General features: G+C 43.5%; 2 protein-coding genes across 5 annotated transcripts in view; one reads left to right on the top strand and one right to left on the bottom strand.

The window, feature by feature from the left end:
* The window catches only part of wdr19 (WD repeat domain 19), a 140,685-nt gene extending 122,349 nt beyond the window's left edge, over positions 1–18,336 (top strand). For both annotated transcript variants that reach the window (XM_067988659.1, XM_067988668.1), the window contains exons 33-37: positions 1,566–1,716; positions 8,383–8,506; positions 9,721–9,797; positions 10,113–10,257; positions 18,154–18,336. In XM_067988659.1, coding sequence (XP_067844760.1) covers positions 1,566–1,716; positions 8,383–8,506; positions 9,721–9,797; positions 10,113–10,224 — 464 coding nt within the window. In that variant the 3' untranslated portion in view covers positions 10,225–10,257; positions 18,154–18,336. The remainder of the gene's footprint in view (positions 1–1,565; positions 1,717–8,382; positions 8,507–9,720; positions 9,798–10,112; positions 10,258–18,153) is intronic.
* rfc1 (replication factor C (activator 1) 1) overlaps positions 17,075–25,634 on the bottom strand; it is a 99,290-nt gene continuing 90,730 nt past the window's right edge. For all 3 annotated transcript variants that reach the window (XM_067988687.1, XM_067988705.1, XM_067988695.1), the window contains 4 exons: positions 24,477–24,622; positions 23,748–23,961; positions 23,334–23,528; positions 17,075–21,973 (listed from right to left, as the gene is read on the bottom strand). In XM_067988687.1, the coding sequence (XP_067844788.1) occupies positions 21,878–21,973; positions 23,334–23,528; positions 23,748–23,961; positions 24,477–24,622 (651 nt within the window). In that variant the 3' untranslated portion in view covers positions 17,075–21,877. The remainder of the gene's footprint in view (positions 21,974–23,333; positions 23,529–23,747; positions 23,962–24,476; positions 24,623–25,634) is intronic.

Genomic DNA, 25,634 nt, shown 5'->3' with positions numbered 1-25,634 from the left:
CATCCAAGTCATTAATATAAATTGTAAATAGCTGAGGCCCAAGCACCAATCCTTGCAGTACCCCACTAGTTACAGCCTGCCAACCTGAAAATGACCCATTTATCCCTACTCTCTGTTTTCTGTCTGTTAACCAACCCTCTATCCATGCTAATATGTTACCCCCAATCCCATGAGCCCTTATCTTGCGTAACAACCTTTTATGTGGCACCTTATCGAATGCCTTTTGAAAATCCAAATATACTACATCCACTGGTTCCCGGTTATCTACCCTGCTAGTTACATCCTCAAAAAACTCTAATAAATTTGTCAAAAACAAGTTTTCCCTTTCACAAAATCATGTTGACTCTGCCTAAGCATTTTATGATTTTCTAAGTGCCCTGTTACCACTTCCTTAATAATGGATTCCAACATTTTCCCAACAACTGATGTCAGGCTAACTGGCCTGTAGTTTCCTGTTTTCTCTCTCCCTCCTTTCTTGAATAGTGGTGTTACATTTGCTACCTTCCAATTCGCTGGGACCATTCTAGAATCTAGGGAATTTTGGAAGATCACAACCAATGCATCCACTATCTCTGCAGCCACCTCTTTTCGAACCCTCGGATGTAGGCCATCAGGTCCTGGGGATTTGTCAGCTTTTAGTCCCATTATTTTCTCAAGTACTTTTTCTCTACTGATAATTACTTTAAGTTCCTCACTCTCATTAGCCCCTTGGTTCCCCACTATTTCTGGTATGCTTTTTGTGTCTTCTACTGTGAAGACAGATGCAAAATATTTGTTTAACATCTCTGCCAATCTCCTGGTGAAGTTACGGTGGGAGATCGGGAGAACCCCTGCAGAATTTCAAGGCCCAGTTTTTTTTAATAAAGTCAGTATTTTCAGCATGCTGATTTTTAACACCATCTCTAAAGTAAATACAATATAGAATCACTCATATAAATCTGGTTTGATATTCCACTGTACGTTACTTTGCATGTTTCATGTGCTTATCCAGGACACATTGTTTTGCAATCAGTGATTAGACACTTTCTGTTTACTATATGCATTAACTAGATGTAACGTAAGGGTTCTAACCTCAACAAATAGCTTCATAGGGAGTGTAAGACACGTTATGTTTCGTACACTTCTTATTCAGTATAATATCTCTGAGGAATAATATTTAATTCTGACCTCAACCTCTTTAAAGCATGAATTAAAAAAAAGTTATTTTCATGTATTGCATTTTCCCCTTTCATATATTATCAGAATACACTCTCTGGGAGAGGCAAGAGTTCAATAGTGTTCCTAATAACTCAGCTGAGATAACAGGGCATTTCTGTTTGACCCCATAAATTGTCTCTAGTTTTTTTTAACAATATTACCAATTTGAATTTAAGGACAACTTTAATCCGGATACCCATAACTGAATGAAACTAGATTAAAATTAAAACCATTAATAGCTATCAAAGATATTAAACTTTCATTTCATCTATTGATAGATTCTGATTTAGGTGTTATAAATACACTGCTATAAAAGTTGCCTTTACTCTCTAGATTGCTTATTGCTCATATTTTGTTCTTTTTGTCAGATATTGTGCCCATTCTGACATCAACAGTAATTGAATGTCACCGAGCAGGGTTGAGGAACTCTGCCTTTAGTTTTGCTGCCATGCTGATGAGGCCAGAGTACAGAAACAAAATTGATGCAAAGTACAAGAAGAAGATAGAAGCTATGGTTAGGTAAGCATCAGCTTCAAAATCGGCTCTGAGAAAATCTGCAAAAATCCTCAAATTTTTATGGAGCCTCTCCTTGTGTGAAATGATAGCCTCTGCTATAATGCACCTTGTTTAGAGCTTCAGGTTAAAGATCAGATCTAGCTATATGAATACAGGCTGTACCCAGTGTGATATTGAACTATACCGTCAGGCAAGACCTTGGACTCGATACCTGGCCTTTGCTGCATTACTGATCTCGACTGTGGAAGTGGAAGTGCTGCAGTTGGCTCCAGTGACTCTAGACCAGGAGAGGAAAATTTAAAAATACCAAAACATCTGTTTAGATCTCTATATTATATTGAAACAATGCATCTGCAGGCCCAGATAATACTTTTACAGATGCAAACCAGTCTTAAAATGTTTCATCCTTCAAAGCTACAACCTGAAATTGATATTCCGCTTTGGATATTGTTGGGGGAGATGGCTTATCAGGGGAATGCAGCAAGAGCCAAGACCGTGGCACCACGAGTGATTCAGCTGCACAGGAGGGGAGGAAAAAGAATTGGAGAGCAATAGTGATAGGGGATTCCATCGTAAGGGGAACAGATAGGCGTTTCTGCGGCTGCAGACGTGACTCCAGGATGGTATGTTGCCTCCCTGGTGCTAGGGTCAAGGATGTCATAGAGCGGCTGCAGGACATTCTGAAGGGGGAGGGTGAACAGCCAGAGGTCGTGGTCCATATCGGTACCAATGACATCCTTACAAAAAGGGATGAGATCCTGCAAGCAGAATATTGGGAGTTAGGAAATAAATTAAAAAGCAGGACCTCTAAGATAGTAATCTCAAGATTACTCCCAGTGCCACGTGCCAGCGAGAGCAGAAATAGGAGAATAGACCAGATGAATGCGTGGCTTGAGAGATGGTGTAGGAGGGAGGGGTTTAAATTCCTGAGGCATTGGGACCGATTCTGGGAAAGGCGGGACCTGTACAAGCTGGACGGGTTGTACCCAAGCAGAACCGGGACCAATATCCTCGCGGGGGCATTTGCTAGTTCTGTTGGAAAGGGTTTAAACTAGTATGGCAGGGGGATGGGAACCAAAGGGCAGGTACAGAAAAGACAAATTCAGACCAGGAAACGGGAAGTAAAAAAGCAGTTAATGACGTAGTTAGCGACTCAGAAAGGCAAAAGAAGCAAAGGTTAAATAGTGTTCAGCACAGGAATTTGACGGGGTTAAAGGGTATATACTTCAATGCAAGGAGTATTATAAACAAAGCAGATGAGCTAAGGGCACGAATAGACACATGGCAGCATGATATCATTGCTATAATGGAAACCTGGCTTAAAGAGGGGGATAATTGGCAGCTCAATATCCCTGAATATAGAGTTTTCAGGCAGGATAGAGTGGGTGATAAAAAAGGAGGGGGGGTAGCATTATTGGTTAAAGAATCAATTACAGTTGTGAGAAGGGATGAAATGCTAAATGGATCATCAATCGAGGCCATATGGGCTGAGCTAAGAAATAAAAAAGGGGCAGTCACACTACTATGAGTGTACTATAGACCCCCGAATAGCGAAAGGGAGATAGAAGAACAAATATGTAGGCAAATTTCTGAGGGCAATAATAGTAGGGGACTTCAAGTACCCTAACATCAACTGGGATTCAAACAGTATGAGGGGCACAGAGGGCACAAAATTCTTGATCGGTGTCCGTGAGAACTTTTTTAGTCAGTATGTGACAAGCCCAACAAGAGGGGATGCAATTCTAGATTTAGTCCTGGGAAATGAAGATGGGCAAGTGGGTGAAGTGACAGTGGGTGACCATATTGGGGATAGTGACCACAATTCAGTTAGTTTTAGCATTATTATGGAAAAGGACAGAGTTAAATCAGGAGTAAACGTTTTAAATTGGGGGAAGGCAAATTTTACAGAACTAAGAGGTGATTTGGCAGACGTGGACTGGACACAACTACTTGAGGAGAAATCAGTGGCAAGCCAGTGAGAGGCACTAAAAAGTGAAATTCTACAGGTACAATGTAGACACGTCCTCTCAAAGAAAAAGGGTGGCACTGCCAAATTTAGAGCCCCCTGGTTGCCTAGAAGTATACGGGGCAAGATAAAGCAGAAAAAGAAAGCTTATGACTGTCACAGAAAACTAAATACTGCAGAAAGCCTAGAGGAGTATAGAAAGTACAGGGATGACATAAATAAGAAAATAAGGAGAGCAACGAGGGCATGAAAAAATATTAGCTAGTAAGATTAAAGAAAACCCAAAGATGTTTTATCAGTACATTAAGAACAAGAGGATAGCTAAGGAAAAGGTGGGACCTATCAGGGACGATAAGGGTAACTTGTGTGTAGAAGCAGAGGATGTGGGTAGGGTTTTAAATGAATATTTTGTCTCTGTATTCACAAAGGAAAGGGATGATCCAAACGTAGTAGTTAAAGAGGAGAGATGTGAAATATTGGATGAGGTAAACATAACGAGAGAAGAAGTACTAGAGGGACTGGAATCCTTGAAAGTTGATAAGTCACCAGGGCCGGATGGATTGTTTCCTAGGCTATTGAAGGAAGCCAGGGAGGAAATAACGGATGCTCTGAGGATCATTTTCCAATTCTCACTAGATTCAGGGGAGGTACCGGAGGACTGGAAGACTGCAATCGTAGTACCATTGTTTAAAAAGGGTACAAGGGAAAGGCCGAACAATTATAGGCCGGTCAGTCTTACCTCGGTGGTGGCAAACTATTAGAATCAATACTGAGAGATAGGATAAACTGTCACTTGGAAAGGCATGGTTTAATCAGGGATAGTCAGCATGGATTTGTTCAGGGAAGGTCATGCCTTACAAATCTGATTGAATTCTTTGAGGAAGTGACAAGGAGGATTGATGAGGGTAGTGCAGTGGATGTTGTCTACATGGATTTTATTAAGGCATTTGACAAGGTCCCACATGGCAGACTGGTCAGAAAGGTAAAAACCCATGGGATACAGGGAAATGTGGCGAATTGGATCCAAAATTGGCTCAGTAACAGGAAACAAAGGGTAAAAGTCGATGGATATCTTTACGAATGTAAATCCGTTTCCAGTGGTGTGCCACAGGGCTCAGTGTTGGGTCCCTTGCTATTTGTGGTATATATTAATGATTTGGACTTGAATGTAGGAGGCATGATTGGCAAATTTGCAGACGACACAAAAATTGACCGTGTAGTTGATAGTGAAGAGGATAGCTTTAGACTCCAAGAAGATATCAATGGGTTGGTGGAGTGGGCGGAAAAGTGGCAAATGGAGTTCAACCCGGAGAAGTGTGAGGTAATGCACTTAGGGAGGGCAAACAGTAAAAGGGAATATGCAGTCAACGGGAATATATTGAGAGGGGTAGAGGAAGTGAGAGACCTTGTAGTGCATGTGCACAGGTCCCTGAAGGTGGCAATACAGGTAGATAAGGTTGTGAAGAAGGCATACGGAATGCTCTCCGTTATTAGCCAAGGTATAGGATACAAAAGCAGGGATGTAATGATGGAACTGTATAAAATGCTGGTAAGGCCACAGCTGGAGTATTGTGCGCCGTTCTGGTCACCACATTACAAGAAGGACGTAATTGCTCTGGAGAGAGTGCAGAGAAGATTTACAAGAATGTTGCCAAGGCTTGAAAATTGCCTTTTCCTTGGAGCAGAGGAGGCTGAGGGGAGACTTGATTGAGGTGTACAAAATTATGAGGGACCTAGATAGAGTAGACAGGAAGCACCTGTTTCCCCTAGAGGAGAGTTCAAGAACTAGAGGACATAGATTTAAGCTGATTAGCGGAAGAATTAGAGGGGACATGAGGAAAAACTTTTTTACTCAGAGGGTGGTGGGTGTATGGAATTCGCTGTCCAAATTGCTGGTAGAGACAAGGACCCTCAACCCTTTTAAAAAGTACCTGGACCTGCACCTAAAATGCTGTAAGCTGCAGGGCTAAGGACCGGGTGCTGGAAGGTGGGATTAGAATGGGCACCTGGTTGTTCTTCGAGCTGGTGCAGACATGATGGGCCGAATGGCCCTCTTCTGAGCTACATCTTTTCTGTGGTTCTATGGTTCTAAGCACATTGCAATCTCCACAATTCCCTGACCAAACAACAATTCAAATCAGAGTGACTGTTGAGTATGTGTTTACATTATAGCAATTGGACATTAAAAAAGCCAGTTGAGCCTGTAATTGACCTTAGCAGCAGAATATACTTTGAACCCAGTTTTTGTCTGTTGGTGTAAATCAGTTCTAAACGATTAAATGCTGGTGCCAATCCCACTGCATTTATATAGTGCCTTGCAAGATCTCAGGAAATCCCAAAGTGGGTCACAGTCAACAAAGTACTTTTAAAGTGTAGTTACTGTTGTAATTACTGTAGTGCTGAAGACTTGTGCTCCAGAACTAGCCGCGCCTCTAGACAAACTGTTCCAGTACAGCTACAACACTGGCATCTACCCGACAATGTGGAAAATTGCCCAGGTATGTCTTGTCCACAAAAAGCAGGACAAATCCAATCCGGCCAATTACCGCCCTATCAGTCTACTCTCAATCATTAGCAAAGTGATGGAAGGTGTCGTCAACAGTGCTATCAAGCGGCACTTACTCACCATAACCTGCTCACCGATGCTCAGTTTCGGTTCCGCCAGGACCACTCGGCTCCAGACCTCATTACAGCCTTGGTCCAAACATGGACAAAAGAGCTGAATTCCAGAGGTGAGGTGAGAGTAACTGCCCTTGACATCAAGGCAGCATTTGACCGAGTGTGGCACCAAGGAGCCCTAGTAAAATTGAAGTCAATGGGAATCAGGGGGAGAACTCTCCAGTGGATGGAGTCATACCTAGCACAAAGGATGATGGTAGTGGTTGTTGGAGGCCAATCATCTCAGCCCCAGGACATTGCTGCAGGAGTTCCTCAGGGCAGTGTCCTGGGCCCAACCATCTTCAGCTGCTTCATCAATGACCTTCCCTCCATCATAAGGTCAGAAATGGGGATGTTCGCTGATGATTGCACAGTGTTCAGTTCCATTCGCAACCCCTCAGATAATGAAGCAGTCTGAGCCCACATGCAGCAAGACCTGGGCTGATAAGTAGCAAGTAACATTCATGCCAGACAAGTGCCAGGCAATGACCATCTCCAACAAGACAGAATCTAACCACCTCCCGTTGACATTCAACGGCATTACCATCAACATCCTGGGGGTCACCATTGACCAGAAACTTAACTGGACCAGCCACATAAATATTGTGGCCACAAGAGCAGGTCAGAGGCTGGGTATTCTGCGGCGAGTGACTCACCTTCTGACTCCCCAAAGCCTTTCCACCATCTACAAGGCACAAGTCAGGAATGTGATGGAATACTCTCCACTTGCTTGGATGAGTGCAGCTCCAACAACACTCAAGAAGCTCAAAACCATCCAGGACAAAGCAGCCCGCTTGATTGGCACCCCATCCATCACCCTAAACATTCACTCCCTTCACCACCAGCGCACAGTGGCTGCAGTGTGTACCATCCACAGGATGCACTGCAGCAACTTGCCAAGGCTTCTACGACAGCACCTCCCAAACCCACGATCTCTACCACCTAGGACAAGAGCAGCAGGCACATGGGAACAACACCACCTGCACGTTCCCCTCCAAGTCACACACCATCCTGACTTGGAAATACATCGTCGTTCCTTCATCGTCGCTGGGTCAAAATCCTGGAACTTCCTACCTAACGGAGAACCTTCACCATACGGACTGCAGCGGTTCAAGAAGGTGGCTCACCACCACCTTCTCAACGGCAATTAAGGATGGGCAATAAATGCTGGCCTAGCCAGCAATGCCCACATCCCATGAACGAATAAAAAAAAAATGGAGGAAATGCGGCAGCCAATTTGCACACAGCAAGGTCCCACAAACACCAATCTGTCACTAGTCTGTCTTAGTGATTTTGGTCAAAGGAGAAATGTTGGCTAGGACACCAGGAGAACGCCCCTGTTCTTCTTCGAAAATTGCTATTGGATTTCCTGAGAGGGCAGACACAATCTCAGTTTAACCTCTGACAGTCCGGAACTCCCTCAGAACTGTACTGAAATGTCAGCCTTATGTTGAAGTCTCTGGAATGAGGCTTGAACCCAGGACCTTCTGACTCAAGAGGCAAAAGTGCTACCACTGAGCCAAGAATGAATGGTATTAGCAGCACTCAAATTTTCTGGGTCAGGCCATTTGCATAATTATTCACAGATGTTGATGCAAATTTGAACAGGTATAGTAAGCATGCTAATGGTACGAGTGGAAAATTGTGTATTGTTCGAATTTAAAGTTGCCTACCAATCTAACTGCCTATTTTTGAACAATAATTAAAAGTGGCATGCACCCAGTGTAAAGGCTGGTGTTTTTGCTTCTCTCATAAAACATGACTTACTGTGAGTAGCGCCACAGGACATCCAATATTTGTGTTTGTGTTTTAGATAATAAGTACTATATATTTACTGGATCTCCTGGGGCGTCGCTCATGGTAAATCTGAGTGAGTGACCTTGTTCGCATGTGATTGAGAGATGATGAAAGACCTTATCGGAGCTGGGGGGTAAGAAAGAAACCTTGTTGTAGGAGGGGCTGGAAAAGAGGGAAAGTTATCTTGTTACAATATTATAAAAGTTAATCTTTGCAACAAAAGATAAATTACTGATGATCTTTACCAGGCGTCCTGATGCATCGGAGGTGGAAGAGTTTACCTCGCCATGTCCATACTGTGCTTTGCAGTTGCCAGAATGTGAGCTGCTCTGTCCAGGCTGTAAGAACAACCTGCCTTACTGCATTGTAACTGTGAGTATCAGAAAATGGCTGCACCATCCTCCATCATAATAGAGGGGGAAATTGCTTTTCAAATTAAAATTAAATGTTGGTTTCCTGCGAGGTGATGCAGCTTCAGTATTAATGACTGGCAGTAGCGAGTGCAGGGTGAACATTCGTTATTGTGGCTTCAGAAACTCGCTGTTCTTCACACAAGTTCAGTGTGTTACAGTAGAAGGTGATTCTAGGGATAGGCACCTTCTACTACCCCTACAGTTTGTGATTTGTTTTTATTTACTTTGCAAAGTTCTGTATTTGTTTTTAAAGTTAGATTCTCCCTTTTTAAAAAAAGTTATTCATCGCTTTCCCTTTATCGTATCTTCCATGTGGGCACAGCCAGCCAACCTGCTCCCACTTCCACCAAGTCATTCTGGAATCAGCTACTATGGGGTGTATGAGACTCATATGTGATGGCTGTCCCCCCCACCCCTCGGGAAGTTCCTTGTTACCTCCCATGATGGGATGGCTTAGAGGTTATGAGCTCATTGTGTAGAAGATTGTAGGAGGCGGCATGTATCCTCTCGTTTTGTGACAAAACACATCTCCTTAGAGTATGTTATTAATATTTCTAGAACTGGTCTGATTTCAAACCAATCACTGGTTCTTTTCTTTATCTTTCCAAGAGTTTGGATTGAATTTTTCCAAACTCAGTAAAGACCAGATTTGCAGCTGTTTGTAGACTGGTACTTGTGAAGATTAATTTGGATAGCTGATATCCCAGCCAACATGTAACTAAAGGAATGCACCAATTGATGCTGCTAATTTTCACATCATTTCTAAGACTTATTAGACTTTACTATTTCTTTGCAAAATACACCCTGGTATATGTATAAATTTAAAAAAATAAATAAATTAAAAATTGAACAGATATATATAAATGTTGCATTAAGGCTAGGCTCCCAAACAGAACTGCCATTTTGTACCTAAACTTAGAAATTTAATCCAAATATGTGGTGCTACAATCCAAACCAACAAGATTTAGAAACTATGTGAAAATTAATAAAGCATTTAACCATTTTTCAACATTAAAAGCAATATTCAAGGAAAATATCTTTTTATCCTGGCATATTTCTTTAATTGAAGAGTTATCATTAAACTGTAGTATGAACAGAAACTCAAATGAACCCAGATTATCACAGTATTCAGTGCAAGCTGGCAGAATGCACATTTGGCATTTGTTTCACCAGGGCCGCCACATGGTGAAGGACGACTGGACAGTTTGCCCCCACTGTGATTTCCCTGGCTTGTACTCAGAGTTCAAAGTGTGAGTAGAAAGCATTCAAAAATAATAGCTCTAGTGTGTAAAGTTTATAGTCTGATAAGTGGAGTACTACTACCAGGGGATTTTGTGGCTTTAACTGTTGTCTATACCAGAAAGGTTGCTGGGAGGGGGAGGGTTTTAAAGAGCAGTTCTCGGATGGAACCACTAGGCTTAGCTTTGCATCCCAATTTGTGCTCTCAAATCATTTGTTTTCAGAGGTACGATTTGGTTTTAAATTTCTAACATTGATAAATGCACTTTTTGTGCTTACTAATGTAAATTCAAGACTTTGATTTTTTTTTTGTGCATCTTCAATAGTCTACTGGCTACAGAGAAAGCTTGTCCTATGTGCTCAGAAAAACTGAGTGTGGAACAGCTGTTGAAAATCAGTGAGCCAGCACCATACCTACTACCAGATGAGGCTGATTAGTGAAAAGTGCTGAATGCAGATACAATGCCCAAGGTACAGTCTATGTGTATGTGTGTGAGTGATTGTATTTCACCTTCTCCAATCCAGAATCTTTGTTCAAACTGATGTAACCTTATTCTGGGAGTCTACCAACCAATGTATTTGATTTTAAAGAGTTTGTGCTATTTGAAAATTTAACTCCTGACGGTACAGAGGCTTTTGGTACATGGGGATATTGTTAAGAGACACTCGATAGAGTCAAAGATGACAGCCAACCAAATGCATTCAGTAAACAGAGCCTGGACGGTGTGAAGCACTATATTCATATAACCTTATTCGGTAACGCTTGAAACTTGTTTCTAATACTTGCTGTAAGATTTGTAATCTACTTGATTCGCCTGATATCACTAAACAGGTTGCTGTATAGGGCAGTACTATCATAATGTACAACTGTTTAACAGTTGCTTGTGTTGGCAAGTTCTGGATGATGCAAGCCAAGAGTTGTACTCCAACCAGAATATACTAAAGCACTCACAACGAAAAGACCTTGGAAGAAAGTGAGAGGAGGAAACTCTGAGGACTGGTCTTTTTTTTAATTCGTTCATGGGATGTGGACGTCGCTGGTGAGGCCAGCATTTATTGCCCTTCCCGAATTGCCCTTGAGAAGGTGGTGGTGAGCCGCCTTCTTGAACCGCTACAGTCCGTGTGGTGACGGTTCTCCCACAGTGCTGTTAGGAAGGGAGTTCCAGGATTTTGACCCAGCGACGATGAAGGAACGGCGATATATTTCCAAGTCGGGATGGTGTGTGACTTGGAGGGGAACGTGCAGGTGGTGTTGTTCCCATGTGCCTGCTGCTCTTGTCCTTCTAGGTGGTAGAGGTCGGGGGTTTGGGAGGTGCTGGCGAAGAAGCCTCAGAGAGTTGCTGCAGTGCATCCTGTGGATGGTACACACTGCAGCCACAGTGCGCCAGTGGTGCAGGGAGTGAATGTTTAGGGTGGTGGATGGGGTACCAATCAAGCGGGCTGCTTTGTCCTGGATGGTGTCGAGCTTCTTGAGTGTTGTTGGAGCTGCACTCATCCAGGCAAGTGGAGAGTATTCCATCACACTCCTGACTTGTGCCTTGTAGATGGTGGAAAGGCTTTGGGGAGTCAGGAGATGAGTCACTCGCCGCAGAATACCCAGCCTCTGACCTGCTCTTGTCGCCACAGTATTTATATGTCTCGTCCAGTTAAGTTTCTGGTCAATAGTGACCCCCAGGATGTTAATGGTGGGGGATTCGGTGATGGTAATGCCGTTGAAAGTCAACGGGAGGTGGTTAGACTCTCTCTTGTTGGAGATGGTCATTGCCTGGCACTTTTCTGGCACGAATGTTACTTGCCACTGATCAGCCCAAGCCTGGATGTTGTCCAGTTCTTACTGCATGCGGGCACGGACTGCTTCGTTATCTGAGGGGTTGCGAATGGAACTGAACGCTGTGCAATCATCAGCAAACATCCCCATTTCTGACCTTACGATGGAGGGAAGATCATTGATGAAACAGCTGAAGATGGTTGGGCCTAGGACACTGCCCTGAGGAACTCCTGCAGCAATGTCCTGGGGCTGAGATGATTGGCCTCCAACAACCACTACCATCTTCCTTTGTGCTAGGTATGATTCCAGCCACTGGAGAGTTTTCCCCCTGATTCCTATTGACTTCAATTTTACTAGGGCTCCTTGGTGCCACACTCGGTCAAACGGTGCCTTGATGTCAAGGGCAGTCACTCTCACCTTACCTCTGGAATTCAGCTCTTTTGTCCATGTTTGGAGCAGGCTGTAATGAGGTCTGGAGCTGAGTGGTCCTGGCGGAACCGAAACTGAGCATCAGTGAGCAGGTTATGGTGAGTAAGTGCCGCTTGAAAGCACTGTCGACGATACCTTCCATCACTTTGCTAATGATTGAGAGTAGACTGATGGGGCGGTAATTGGCCAGATTAGATTTGTCCTGCTTTTTGTGGATAGGACATACCTGGGCAATTTTCCACATTTTCAGGTAGATGCCAGTGTTGTAGTTGTACTGGAACAGCTTGGCTAGAGGCGCAGCTAATTCTGGAGCATAAGTCTTCAGCACTACAGCCGGGATGTTGTCAGGGCCCATAGCCTTTGCTGTATCCAGTGCAGTCAGCTGTTTCTTGCTATCACGTGGAGTGAATCGAATTGGCTGAAGACTGGCTTCTGTGATGGTGGGGATCTCGGGAGGAGGCCTAAATGGATCATCCACTCGCACTTCTGGCTGAAGATGGTTGCAAACGCTTCAGCCTTGTCTTTTGCACTCGTGCTGGTCTCCACCATCATTGAGGATGGGGATGTTTACAGTTCCTCCTCCTCCCATTAGTTGTTTAATTGTCCACCACCATTCTCGACTGGATGTGGCAGGACTGCAGAGCTTTGATCTGATCTGTTGATTGTGGAATCACTTAGCTCTGTCTATAGCATGTTGCTTCCGCTAGTTAGCATGCATGTAGTTCTGAGTTGTAGCTTTACCAGGTTGGCACCTCTTTTAGGTACGTCTGGTGTTGCTCCTGGCATGCTCTTCTACACTCCTCGTTGAACCAGGGTTGATCCCCTGGCTTGTTGGTAATGATAGAGTGAGGAATATGTCGGGCCATGAGGTTACAGATTGTGCTGGAATACAATTTTGCTGCTGCTGATGGCCCACAGCGCCTCATGGATGCCCAGTTTTGAGCTGCTAGATCTGTTCTGAATCTATCCCATTTGGCACCACGAGGACTGTGCGGTGGTCAATCCTACCAATATTGTCATGGACAGATGCATTTGCCACAGGTAGATTGTGAGGACGAGGTCAAGTAGGTATTTCCCTCGTGTTGGTTCGCTCACCACCTGCCGCAGGCCCAGTCTGGCAGTTATGCCCTTCAGGACTCAGCCAGCTCGGTCAGTAGTGGTGCTACCGAGCCACTCTTGGTGATGGACATTGAAGTCCCCCACACAGAGTACATCTGTGCCCTTGCTACCCTCAGTGCTTCCTCCAAGTGGTGTTCAACATGGAGGAGGACTGATTCATCTGCTGAGGGAGGGCAGTAGGTGGTAATCAGCAGGAGATTTCCTTGCCCATGTTTGACCTGTTGCCATGAGATTTCCTGGGGTCCAGAGTCAATATTGAGGACTCCCAGGGCCACTCCCTCCTGACTGTATATCACTGTACCGTCACCTCTGGCCGGTCTGTCCTGCCTGTGGGACAGGACATACCCAGGGATGGTGATGGAAGAGTCTGGGACGTTGGCTGAAAGGTATGATTCTGTGAGTATGGCTATGTCAGGCTGTTGCTTGACTAGTATATGGGACAGCTCTCGACTGAGCTTGGTTTGCCTTCGTGCCTAGTGGTCCAATGCCAGGTGGTCCGTCCGGTTTTATCCTTATGACTTTTTTTTAAGCGAGATTGTACAACTGAGTGGCTTGCTAGGCCATTTCAGAGGGCAATTAAGAATCAACCACATTGCTGTGGGTCTGGAGTCACATATAGGCCAGACCGGGTAAGGACGGCAGGTTTCCTTCCCTAAAGGACATCAGTGAACCAGATGGGTTTTTACAACAATCCAGTAGTTTCATGGCCACCTTTACTGATACTAGTATTTTAATTCCAGATTTTATTTAATTAATTGAATTTAAATTCCCCAGCTGCCATGACGGGATTTGAACTCATGACTCCAGAATATTAGTCCAGGCCTCTGGGTTACTAGTCCAGTAACATAACCACTATGTTACCGTACCCCAAGCATTGTGAATACAAAGGCCTGTCAGTAAATTCTCTGGTATCTGGCAGCTGATAAGATTAAAAATTAATTTTGTGCTTGTATGCTATGTTAAGATCTAGTTTGCCAATCAGCAGCCTACTCACTGCAACGATTGCACCCAATAGAATGAGTTAGCTCATTCTTGAGCTAACTTTTGGGGCAGTTCAGGTTGATATTTGAGGATATGCCAGTGCTGAACGCTGAAGGTGAGTGGCGCTAATATACGGGACAACCATTGGTGGATTAAAATCTAATCTAGGTAATGAGATACTCCTCGGATATTGCTGATACAAGGCTTTTTCATGTTCTCTAGATTGCTCCTTTAATGCTAATTGAATCCCTCTATACTCTGCACCATCTTTCAGTCAGGAGGTCTGGTAAGCAACCTGCTCAATGGGCTGCTGGGTTACAGTATTCCTTTATCATAAAGTGATGCATCTTTTCTTCCCCTGCAGCCTGCCCTGATTGATCACCTATGTACACAAGTCCACAATCGAGCCTGTCATATTCTTTTACAAACAAGTGATTGTGTTGTAAATGATCTTCCCAATGTGGAACAGAGGTGGCTCGGCAGTGCTGAATGTGCTCATCTTGGGTGGGTAAACATTTTGGCACTATAATTAGCTCCATCATCCATGGGCTGGGGATGGAAAACTCAGCTAAGGTTGCCACTCCTGTTCACTATCCAGTAATACTTGTTGAAAAATGCATATGTATGGATACAGAGTGGCAATGGGTGTGGCTCAACTATTGTCTCAACTCATAAATGTTCAATTGTCACTTGCAGGGTTGCTGGCACTTGTGTATCGCACCCAAGCAAAGGTGGGAGGGGGGGTGGAAATTAGAAGGAGGGGGAAATAAAAGAGAGAAAAAAACTGACTACAAACAACTGCACCTAAGAAATGTTACCTTTCAAATCAAGTTCTTGTCTGCATTTTACAATATCCTGCAGTGGTAACATTTACACTACCAGCAACATACCCTGGTGTTCTATTTGCCATAAGGCCCTATTGCAACCTAGCTAACTTATAAAAGAAATGGTTTAATTAGTAATAGTTGAAATGGTTCAATGAGGAGTGTAGAAGAGCATGCCAGGAGCAGCACCAGGCGTACCTAAAAATGAGGTGACAACCTGGTGAAGCTACAACTCAGGACTACATGCAAAACAGCAGAAGCAGCATGCTATAGCCAGAGCTAAGCGATTCCACAACCAACGGATCAGATCAAAGCTCTGCAGTCCTGCCACATCCAGTCGTGAATGGTGGTGGACAATAAAACAACTAACGGGAGGAGGATGCTCTGCAAACATCCCCATCCTCAATGATGGTGGAGTCCAGCACGAGTGCAAAAGACAAAGCTGAAGCGTTTGCAACCATCTTCAGCCAGAAGTGCCGAGTGGATGATCCATCTCGGCCTCCTCCCGATATCCCCACCATCACAGAAGCCAGTCTTCAGCCAATTCGATTCACTCCACGTGATATCAAGAAACGGCTGAGTGCACTGGATACAGCAAAGGCTATGGGCCCTGACAACATCCCAGCTGTAGTGCTGAAGACTTGTGCTCCAGAACTAGCTGCGCCTCTAGCCAAGCTGTTCCAGTACAGCTACAACACTGGCATCTACCCGACAATGTGGAAAATTGCTCAGGTATGTCCTGTCCACAAAAAGCAGGACAAATCCAATCCGGCCAATTATCGCCCCATCAGTCTACTCTCAATCATCAGCAAAGTGATGGAAGGTGTTGTCGACAGTACTATCAAGCGGCACTTACTCACCAATAACCTGCTCACCGATGCTCAGTTTAGGTTCCGCCAGGACCACTCAGCTCCAGACCTCATTACAGCCTTGGTCCAAACATGGACAAACAAGCTAAATTCCAGAGGTGAGGCGAGAGTGACTGCCCTTGACATCAAGGCAGCGTTTGACCGAGTGTGGCACCAAGGAGCCCTAGTAAAATTGAAGTCAATGTGAATCAGGGGGAAAACTCTCCAGTGGCTGGAGTCATACCTAGCACAAAAGAAGATGGTAGTGTTTGTTGGAGGCCAATCATCTCAGCTCCAGGACATTGCTGCAGGAGTTCCTCAGGGCAGTGTCCTGGGCCCAACCATCTTCAGCTGCTTCATCAATGATCTTCCTTCCATCATAAGGTCAGAAATAGGGATGTTCGCTGATGATTGCACAGCGTTCAGTTCCATTCACAACCCCTCAAATAATGAAGCAATCCGAGCCCACATGCAGCAAGACCTGGACAACATCCAGGCTTGGGCTGATCAGTGGCAAGTAACATTCGTGCCAGATAAGTGCCAGGCAATGACCATCTCCAACAAGAGAGTCTAACCACCTCCCCTTGACATTCAACGGCATTACCATCGCCGAATCCCCCACCAGCAACAGCCTGGGGGTCACCATTGACCAGAAACTTAACTGGAACAGCCATATAAATACTGTGGCTACGAGAGCAGGTCAGAGGTTGGGTATTCTGCGGCGAGTGACTCACCTCCTGACTCCCCAAAGCCTTTCCACCATCTACAAGGCACAAGTCAGGAGTGTGATGGAATACTCTCCACTTGCTTGGATGAGTGCAGCTCCAACAACACTCAAGAAGCTTGACACTATCCAAGATAAAGCAGCCCGCTTGATTGGCACCCCATCCACCACCCTAAACATTCACTCCCTTCACCACCGGCACACAGTGGCTGCAGTGTGTACCATCCACAGGATGTACTGCAGCAACTCGCCAAGGCTTCTTTGACAGCACCTCCCAAACCCCCGACCTCTACCACCTAGAAGGACAAGAGCAGCAGGCACATGGGAACGACACCCCCTGCACGTTCCCCTCCAAGTCACACACCATCCCGACTTGGAAATATATCGCCGTTCCTTCATCGGCGCTGGGTCAAAATCCTGGAACTCCCTTCCTAACAGCACTATGGGAGAGCCGTCACCACACGGACTGCAGCGGTTCAAGGCGGTGGCTTACTACCACCTTCTCAAGGGCAATTAGGGATGGGCAATAAATGCCAGCCTCGCCAGTAACACCCACTCCCATGAATGAATAAAAAAAATATTGATTTAAAACAGGTTATTGCTTTGAGAGAAAAGTCATTTATTTAAGATTTCTCCAGGGCTGGTTTGCTATAATTAATCCATGTTACATTTCAACTAAACATTTAAAAGCAAGTTCAGATTGAAATCTTCCACTTATCAAGAGCTGCCAAACAAAATTGTTTGCAGTACTTGTAACATTTTTGTCTTTTTCTTTAAATCCTGTTTGGTTTCCTGTGGTACACAATTGCCCTTATTTAAGAGAGCAGTGATCTGCTTCTAATCCCTACAATGCTTTCTGGTAAGGGCACATATATAGCAACAATGTGAAGCAACTTTACTACAGGTCTTTCCTCAGATGCATTTGGTGGTTCCCTGGACATAGTCAGCTGAGGGTAGGAACTCCCTTTGTTCAGAATGTGGTGGGAACCCAAGTCATCCAGCTCTGAGGCACACTTACAGCAGTCATTAGCCCTGTCTGCAGCTGACAATCAAGGCTGACATCTGCCAGGTCAATAACACTTGGTGTGTAACACTTACCTATATTCAGTGATTGTGGAATTATTTATATGCTGTCAGATACTGCCTGTACCTTTGAATTAGTTTTAAACTGGAAAGGAGGAAATTTTTTTTGTCTCTAACAGCTGCACTAAATTAGCATGTACTAGAGTTTTCTTGACAGCTATAGGCTTAGTACTGATGCAGGTGTGTTTTTTTTAAAAACTAGCTAGCTTGTTTAAAGTACCCATGTCATTTTCAGTTCAACAGTACTTGATCCACAGGACCAAATGTTTGATCTGATCACATTAAAACAGAGGGGCAAAAGCTCCAGCCTTGTTTTAACTATGGAATGCTTCAGGCAAATGTTTAATAATCAGCAACAGATAAATGGAATAGTCTCACCATTTTTAATGAATTCAACTGCTCTTCTGTGAATTTTAAATTGTATACAGTCCACTTCTATATAATCAAACATAATTGGGTAACTTTTTACCTTCAGTTTGGTTGGTAATAATTGGTCAGAAATGAAATGCAGGTGAGCTTGAGGACGGGTAGTTTACTGCCCAAGCCGTGATGGTGAAAATTACCCCCAGTGTTCCATCTTTTATTTTACAGATCCAGCACGAGACACTCAACTGTTTTGCGTTTGCAGCCTCAGCAGCAGCTCTTCTGTGCAGATCTACATTCCAAATTTACTTGCTTTTTAAACATATTTATGGTCAGAAAATGTAAATACTCTTTTCTGAAGAAATGCAAATTAAGTTTATATTAAGTATTAAAGTTTATAGTAAACTCTAATCTGTTTAATGAGCCTGATTTTTTTTTAAGTAATCAAATTCCATGTATTTGAACATTACAATATATAGAGCCAGTTTAATCTTCTCTAGTACATTGTCTCTATCCATCACACTCTCACCTGTCTGCACTCTCCTACAACACTTCCTTGAATTGCCCTTTGAAAGATTTGGCATCCATTAGAGGCAGTTCATCCTGAAAGTTAGACCAATAGGAAAAATTTCTAAGTCAGCAGATTTTTAATTTTGAAAGCCTGTCCTTGTAAAGAATATAGCAAACAAATTCACTTACTGGAAGATACAGAGCTGCACTGCTATATGGGGGGTAACAGGCCTGGCTATAAAGAGTGAATGAATCCTCACTAATCAGTCCCCTTGACTAAGAGGTCTAATTTTAAAACTTAAGTGCCCTAAAGTTCTGAGATCTTCCAGACCATGGCCACAGCGAGTGAGCCCCATATCTTGACAGCAGTCAGAGCAAAGGGCACAGGAGTAGTGGGAAATCTAGCAGGTGACACCATCCTTACCTCATGTTATACTGCAGGCCTTTGATGGGGACTGAATGAATTCCACCCACCTGGAATTTCCAAAATGTGATCTTTAGGCCAGAGACCTGCCATTTGCAGGTCCCACCCCAGGCTCTTGAGGAAAGTTGGAGCCTATGTTGCCAACTCAAAGCTCTTTCATAATACTCCTTCCAAGAGAGCAAAGTAGCAACATCTCCCCCCACCTCCATGTTTACCAAGGTCAACTGCAGTCACCAATAACCTGAACAAAATTTGTTTGTACTGTCAACAGTCCTCTTCATTAATCCTTCCTCTCCACTTTACCTGTGAGTTTAAAATTCCCCTATGCCAATCACATTACAACTATTATTTTAAGAATTTTTATTTGCTTTGTTTTGTTTTACATAATTGTCTCAGTTTTTTGGATTTATTCTGCAATTCTAAATTTTACACATGGGTATCTCTAGCTAGTGTTGGTTACTCCCACCAAATCAAAAGCAAAATACTGCAGATGCTGGAAATCTGAAATAAAAACAAAGTGCCAGAAAAGCTCAGCACGGGAGGCAGCATCTGTGGCGAGAGAAACAGAGTTAATGTTTCTGGACAGTTCTCACAAAAAGCCTTTGAGCTGAAACATTAACTCTTTCTTTCTCCACAGAAGCTTCCTCACTCGCTGAGCTTCTCCAGCATTGTCTGTTGATTACTCCCACACTTAACACTTACTTTGAACTCCAAAGTCAGTGGTTTTGAATAAATATTCTGAACACTGTCCATATACCCTCCCTAAATGTATTATGCTGTTAACATACGTAGTTTTCCTAATGATCACTTTTTTTTAAAATCATGAATCATTTATACAGTTGTTTTCTATAGTTCAATTTATCACAAACTAAACTTTAGACCACCTTCCATAGGAATGATTTTCCTCATTAAGAACATAAGAAATAGGAGTAGGGCATACGGCCCCTCGAGCCTGCTCCACAATTCAATAAGATCACGGCTTTTCTTCGACCTCAAAAGAAAGACATTTATGGTTTGATGTCACACTGCACAGTGTTAGTAACAAATGTATTCCCATAAAATCCATGTCTAACATTTTAAAATAGATCTTTAAGCTTGGTTGTTAGTAGCATTCATCACAGGGTGGAGGTTTATGGGTTCAAGCTCCACTCCAGGCTACAAGCTAGACTGACAATCCAGGGCAGTACTGCACTGTCAGAGGTGACGTCTTTCAAATGGGACATTAATCCAATAGCCCATGCGCTTGTTCCAATGAATATTAAAAGTTCCCATGGGAGGAAGCTCTCCTGCTCAACAAGCACCACAAAAACCTGTGTCAATTATGACCTGTTAAGTGCTTTGAAATGTTTCTCAGGTATTCAATAAGGCACTATATAAATGCAAGTCTTACTTTTATCTTTTCTATTAACACATTTGTTACTAATATTGCAACATACAATTCCAACACCATAGTCCCAGAGGTGAATCTTACATTAATTTGGAAGAGATTGTTTCTTGGCTAAAATGGACATATTTCTGACAACCTGGTACCTTTATTAACATATCAAGAAGTGAGTGTACATTTTATTGTTGCTTTTTAAAGCTCTAAATGGGTGGCCCCCCCAGTAAACTGAGCTGAAAAGGGAAGTACCAGCAACCTTTTCTACATGTCTAGTAAGATGGTCAATACTCAGGCATGAGAAGTGATAGAAGCAATGCACCAGACAGCTGTCATGGTCAGACCCAACAGCCTCTGTCATGGCCAACTGGTATAACAGCTTGACCCCCCCCCCCCCCGGTGACTGTTGTACACAGGAACTTATACCTGGCACTGGCAGGAATTTTCAGTAGCTACAGCAATCTGAATAGACTTTGTACACAAACTTCAGCTGCGATCCCTGGTGAGAGACCACAAGCCTTTGGAGCATTTAAAGTATCAATAAAAGCCTCTTTCCATTCTTACTTTGATTTCTATTGGAGGAACAGGAATTTTGCAACGAAATGCCCACTTACCACATTATATCTGAATGAAAAAAAGGTAACCCAGCCAGTGACTGTGAAACCTGGGGATCTGATAGGACCAGATTCCAGGCTTGGATACTGCAGAAACTGCTGGAATATTGGCAGTAACTGGACCCTGCAATGTCTACTTAGTCAATGATGCTTTCTTGCGCACTCCAGGATGTGTTCTCAGCAGCTGAGAGGTAATACCCTTGCATTATATTCACATTATATACACTTCCCCACCTCATCCTGCAGCAGAAAGCCCTTTGTGAATGGGCCAAGAACACCAAACCAAAATGTATTCCTGAGTTAACGGCTTCACTCTAAAAGGGAGCAATTTGACATCTTCAGTTTCTGTACCTATGACACAGACCTATAAGGCTTATAACCTCACAAATATAAACTGCAGAACTGTGGGTTCAAATTATTTATGGGGAAGGGATGATTGGGGGAGGGCAGGCTCATAACATGACTTCACCACACTGGTATTGCTCTGGACACCAAAGAGCAGGGAAAACTAGGTCCAAGCGAGCCCACAACAAAAATAGAAGTTTCATACAAAGTGAAGGACTGTTTACGCAGACAGAACAATGGCTGTATAGATTCTGGTATGCAGGTCTCAAAGCTCAAGAAAGGCCGCTGCAGGGAATAGTCCAGCTAATCCTTAAATCATTTCTCAGCAGTTTCCAGTTATGTCTGCACAGGAAAGTAACAGGGCTCACCTTCCTGGTGCAGATAAGACTGCAAAAATTACTTTATTCAAAAAAAAAGGAACTTGTGCCACATTTTGTTAATGTACAGTTTCAAAAAATACCTAAAGGGTAGTTTTTTTGCATTGCATATTATATACAGTGAAATAATTCTCACGCACAGCTCTACTTCACTGAGTAAAGACAGTAGTTAAAAATCCAAAAGAATCTGCACTCTGGAACGAATTGTCATATTGAGTACCAGGTATTCAGCCTGGACTCTGCAGTCCCATTTTCTGTCAGCAGAGCTACAGCCAGTGAAAAAGCAGCTGATCTCCGGACAGGGTCACTTTGTTGCCTTTCGTTTTCCCTTATCTTTTCTTCCTTTCTGCTGTGGTAATTTTTCTTCCTTTCTGCTCTTTGATGCTTTAGCTTTCTTTGGCTAAAAAGAAAAACAATTTATCAGGAAACTTAACCATGAAAACATTACACTGCAGAGATAAGATATCCATAACAAAGCAGGGAATGAGAAAAGGCCATTCATTCAGCCCCTCAAACCTGCTCCTTCCACTGACCCCATGCAATCTACATTATCGTAGACTCTCTACCCCAGTCCTTAAAATCACCTGAGGGAAGTTCTGCACAGTACTCCCCGTTGCCAAAGATAATTGAGAAAAACTGCGGAATATACAACCCTGACTAGCTGTCGTCCAAATAACACTACCCCCACAAACAGACACTTTACACTGAACTAGTCCCAGCCACAGCTTTGCAAATACAACATTCAACCTACACTGAGGGAAATCACAGCAGAAGCTTTAGAATCAAACAATTTCTCTGTAGCCAGCTTCCTTTGTTCACAGTCTAATATCACATGGAGCCAGGAAAATATAATGACTTCTACTTGAAAGAAACTTGTTCAAAATTCTGCAATCTCCAGGTTCAGGTCAAGTAGTGAACATCAGTAAAACATATTTAATGTCTCTCCCTCCCTTCACCCTCCTTCTCAGTTTATTACAGTGAGGCTGCAGTGCAATAATAGATGGGGCTCCCACAGTGAACTCAGATCTGATAAGCAGGTTCAATGAAAGTCTCACCTTTCAGTCACCCAATAACCTTCAACTCACCAGACCAATCCATTATTTATACAAATCAGCTATTATTGCTGGGAAGTTACTTGTTCTGTTTTGTTTTTACACAAACTAGCCAGTTTCTACAGCTGAGTCCAAAGCTGAAGAACAAAGCTGCCGCCTTTCACTTGGACTCTTTCACAAACCATCCTATTTATGCCACTGCTCTTCCACATCAACCCCTCTTTACAGAGTGGCTTAATTCGGTTCCTCAATTTTAAATATCAAGCAGTCCCAGGAAAAATTGCTGAGTCAATATTCTAGTTCAAATCAGTGAGGTGTCCTGTGTCTTAAATGGTTTCAAAAAGAAACATTGGCCCCAATATTTATAGGGAGGCGGGGAGAGAGGGCATGGCGACCGGGAAACACAGAAACGCCAAATTTAACGGCAGGAACTCATTTTAATTTTTTTTGTCTCCATTTCCCGGCTGGCAGCCAACCAGATTGAGAGGCGGGCTGCTCTGTGGGAAGACCTGCGGCACCAGGCCGCAGCCAGGAAGCGGAGAAACCAAGCCCACAGGCGTTAATTTAAAACTCGCTAAAATTTGAGGCACGCGGCCTGGTTAAAATATTTAAATTACAGACCTGCCTCTGGAGAGCAGGTTTTAACACGCCCAGCTTACCTGTCCTGAGGGGGTTAAAATTCCTATTAAGTGAAAGATGGGAACCTACCTTAATCATTCCATCCAATTCCAGGTTGTCCTCAGCCTCATCTGGTTGTACGTCCTCAGTCTCCAACTCATCATTAAGCTCAGAGTCTAGCAACGATCCAGCTGCACTTCCACGTTTCAATTTCTTTACAGCTTGCAGTGCGTAGGGAGTCAAGTGTGTCTCTCTGTTATAGGTCCGAGTAAACGCGGCTTTGACCTGACAAGGGGGGGGGGTGGGTAAGTATTGAGATGCTGTAAGTAATCTGGATGAGTAAGGATTACACAGACTATTGGAGTTACCATAACAGAAAAGTTTAATAATATCGGGTTTGTGTCACAAATTAATTTTGCTTACACTTGGAGTAAGCATCAAATTCAGTTCCACTGGAAACATACTGCAATAAAGTGTGTTCTGTAGAAATGGGTTTGAAGTTACCTTAGGGTCTAGTTTAGAGAAAGGATCGGGCCGACCACCCCAGCTGCTGATCTCCATGATGCAATCCACATCCTCTTTCATCAGGTAATATGCGTCCATCGTTTCAACTGCCTCTTGGACACCATTTGCTCCCTGAAGTGTCAGAGGTCGCACCAGAGTGTCCCGCAGGTAAGGAAGGTAATCCAGGTTTACAGCCCGCTTACTGGCGTGTGTCCTTTTCAGTTTTAAGTAAACATATGAAAGATTAGAGAAAAATCAACAAATACAGAATTAAAAACCACCTTATTCATCTGGATTTGGTATCTTTATTAACCTTCAGTATTCTTCCCTGGCTGGTCCGCTCACGGGATTAGCGACAAGTACAGACTCTGTGCCAATCAACAGCAAGCACATCACATTAGAAGCCATTAAGTTCTTACTGAGTTGGTCAAAACCACACCAACACTTTGGGTGTGCCACACTGCTGAAGCTGCACACTCACCCACCTTCAATACTCTACCTCTCCATTCAAAACAAGCTTAATTGAAAAGCCGCTATTTCCACCTCAAGAAGTTCAGCCACCGTAGTGAAGAGTGGGGATTGATCACGGGACCTTCCTGATGCGTATAGCTCAGTATTATACTTCCCATTAAGCTATTGGGAGATCCTTGCAATGAAATCCCTTTTTTAAAAAAAAATAATCACACTGTGGTATTAAGTGGCTGCTCTGCTGAAATCACATCTCCATACCTTAGACACATGTGCCTGGTAAGTTCTTGCATAATACGATCGTGCTTGCCAGTGGATGAAAATTTTCCCAACCAACTCGGGAAACTTGGAAACTGTGACATGTAACCTCTCATCAACTCGCCAGGGATAACACTGGCGTAAATAGCCTGCAAAGCAACAAGTGGAGAGCAAGACTTCAACTGTCTGCAGCAGAAATTCATTTAAACATGTTATATTTTCACCATCATCCTTAATTCATACCCAGCACCCCTCTAATTCTCTACTTCACCGGTTCGACTTGTCGCGACCCGGGAGCTTGGCATGCTACCCTTAGACTTCTCAATGCTATTTTCTGACCGACCGACAGGAGGTACAATTAAAGCAAGGCAGGTTAAATTTCCTCAGTTTTCCTTTATCACATTACGTTCCATCCAACTGAAAATTAATAACACACTCAGACTGAAGTTAATTTAATTGACAGGCAGAGCCAGGTCTCAGACCAGGAGTCGAGCATCAAACTGCCTCAAAATCTCAAATCAAAAATATATTCCGAGATCTAAAGCATATCATGTACATCAGTGCACTCCATTACACAGTCCTTTAAAAGCCCCTCGTCAAATTTGCAATCCAGTGACTGGCCGCTTCATTCTTTTATAGTTTGTTCCATCGGTCGGGTTATACGTACAGTTAGTGTTCTGGTTTAATACTTGATTCTATCTTACTCATGTAGTTGTAGAATCAAAATTGTAATTATTAGCAATCTATGCAGAAATTAAGAAAACAAGGAATCTGGTGGCACTTGATGTGCACTGGAGCACCAACAGGCCCGCCACAGAGCGGTGCGACTTTGCTGAGTTCATTATCTTGGCCTCATTACTACAAAAAGGTACAGCTCGTAGCCCAGGCCCTTTCCCCTCAAGGAGGGCGGGGGGAAAAAAAAGTGGGAATATTTATAAGTATCCCAGCAACCGACTCAAGCCGCTTTTTGGTGAATGGCAGTACATATAAGGTTCTCTGTCACTATTTAAATATAAAAAGGCCAGTTCTGGATCTCCAACAGTATGAAGCCTCACGTTTATATGGGTCCTGCATGCTTTCATCAGATTGGGCACTTTCTGCTCTGGGCTGCTACGTAAGTAGAGACTGGTTCTGTGCATCCGCATGCCTGTGACCTGATGC

The sequence above is a fragment of the Heptranchias perlo genome, chromosome 1 (genome assembly GCF_035084215.1).
Source record: "Heptranchias perlo isolate sHepPer1 chromosome 1, sHepPer1.hap1, whole genome shotgun sequence".
In the NCBI taxonomy this organism is placed as follows: Eukaryota; Metazoa; Chordata; class Chondrichthyes; order Hexanchiformes; family Hexanchidae; genus Heptranchias; species Heptranchias perlo.
Note: the sequence above shows the minus strand (reverse complement) of the source record. Positions and strands in the feature narration are given on the sequence as shown.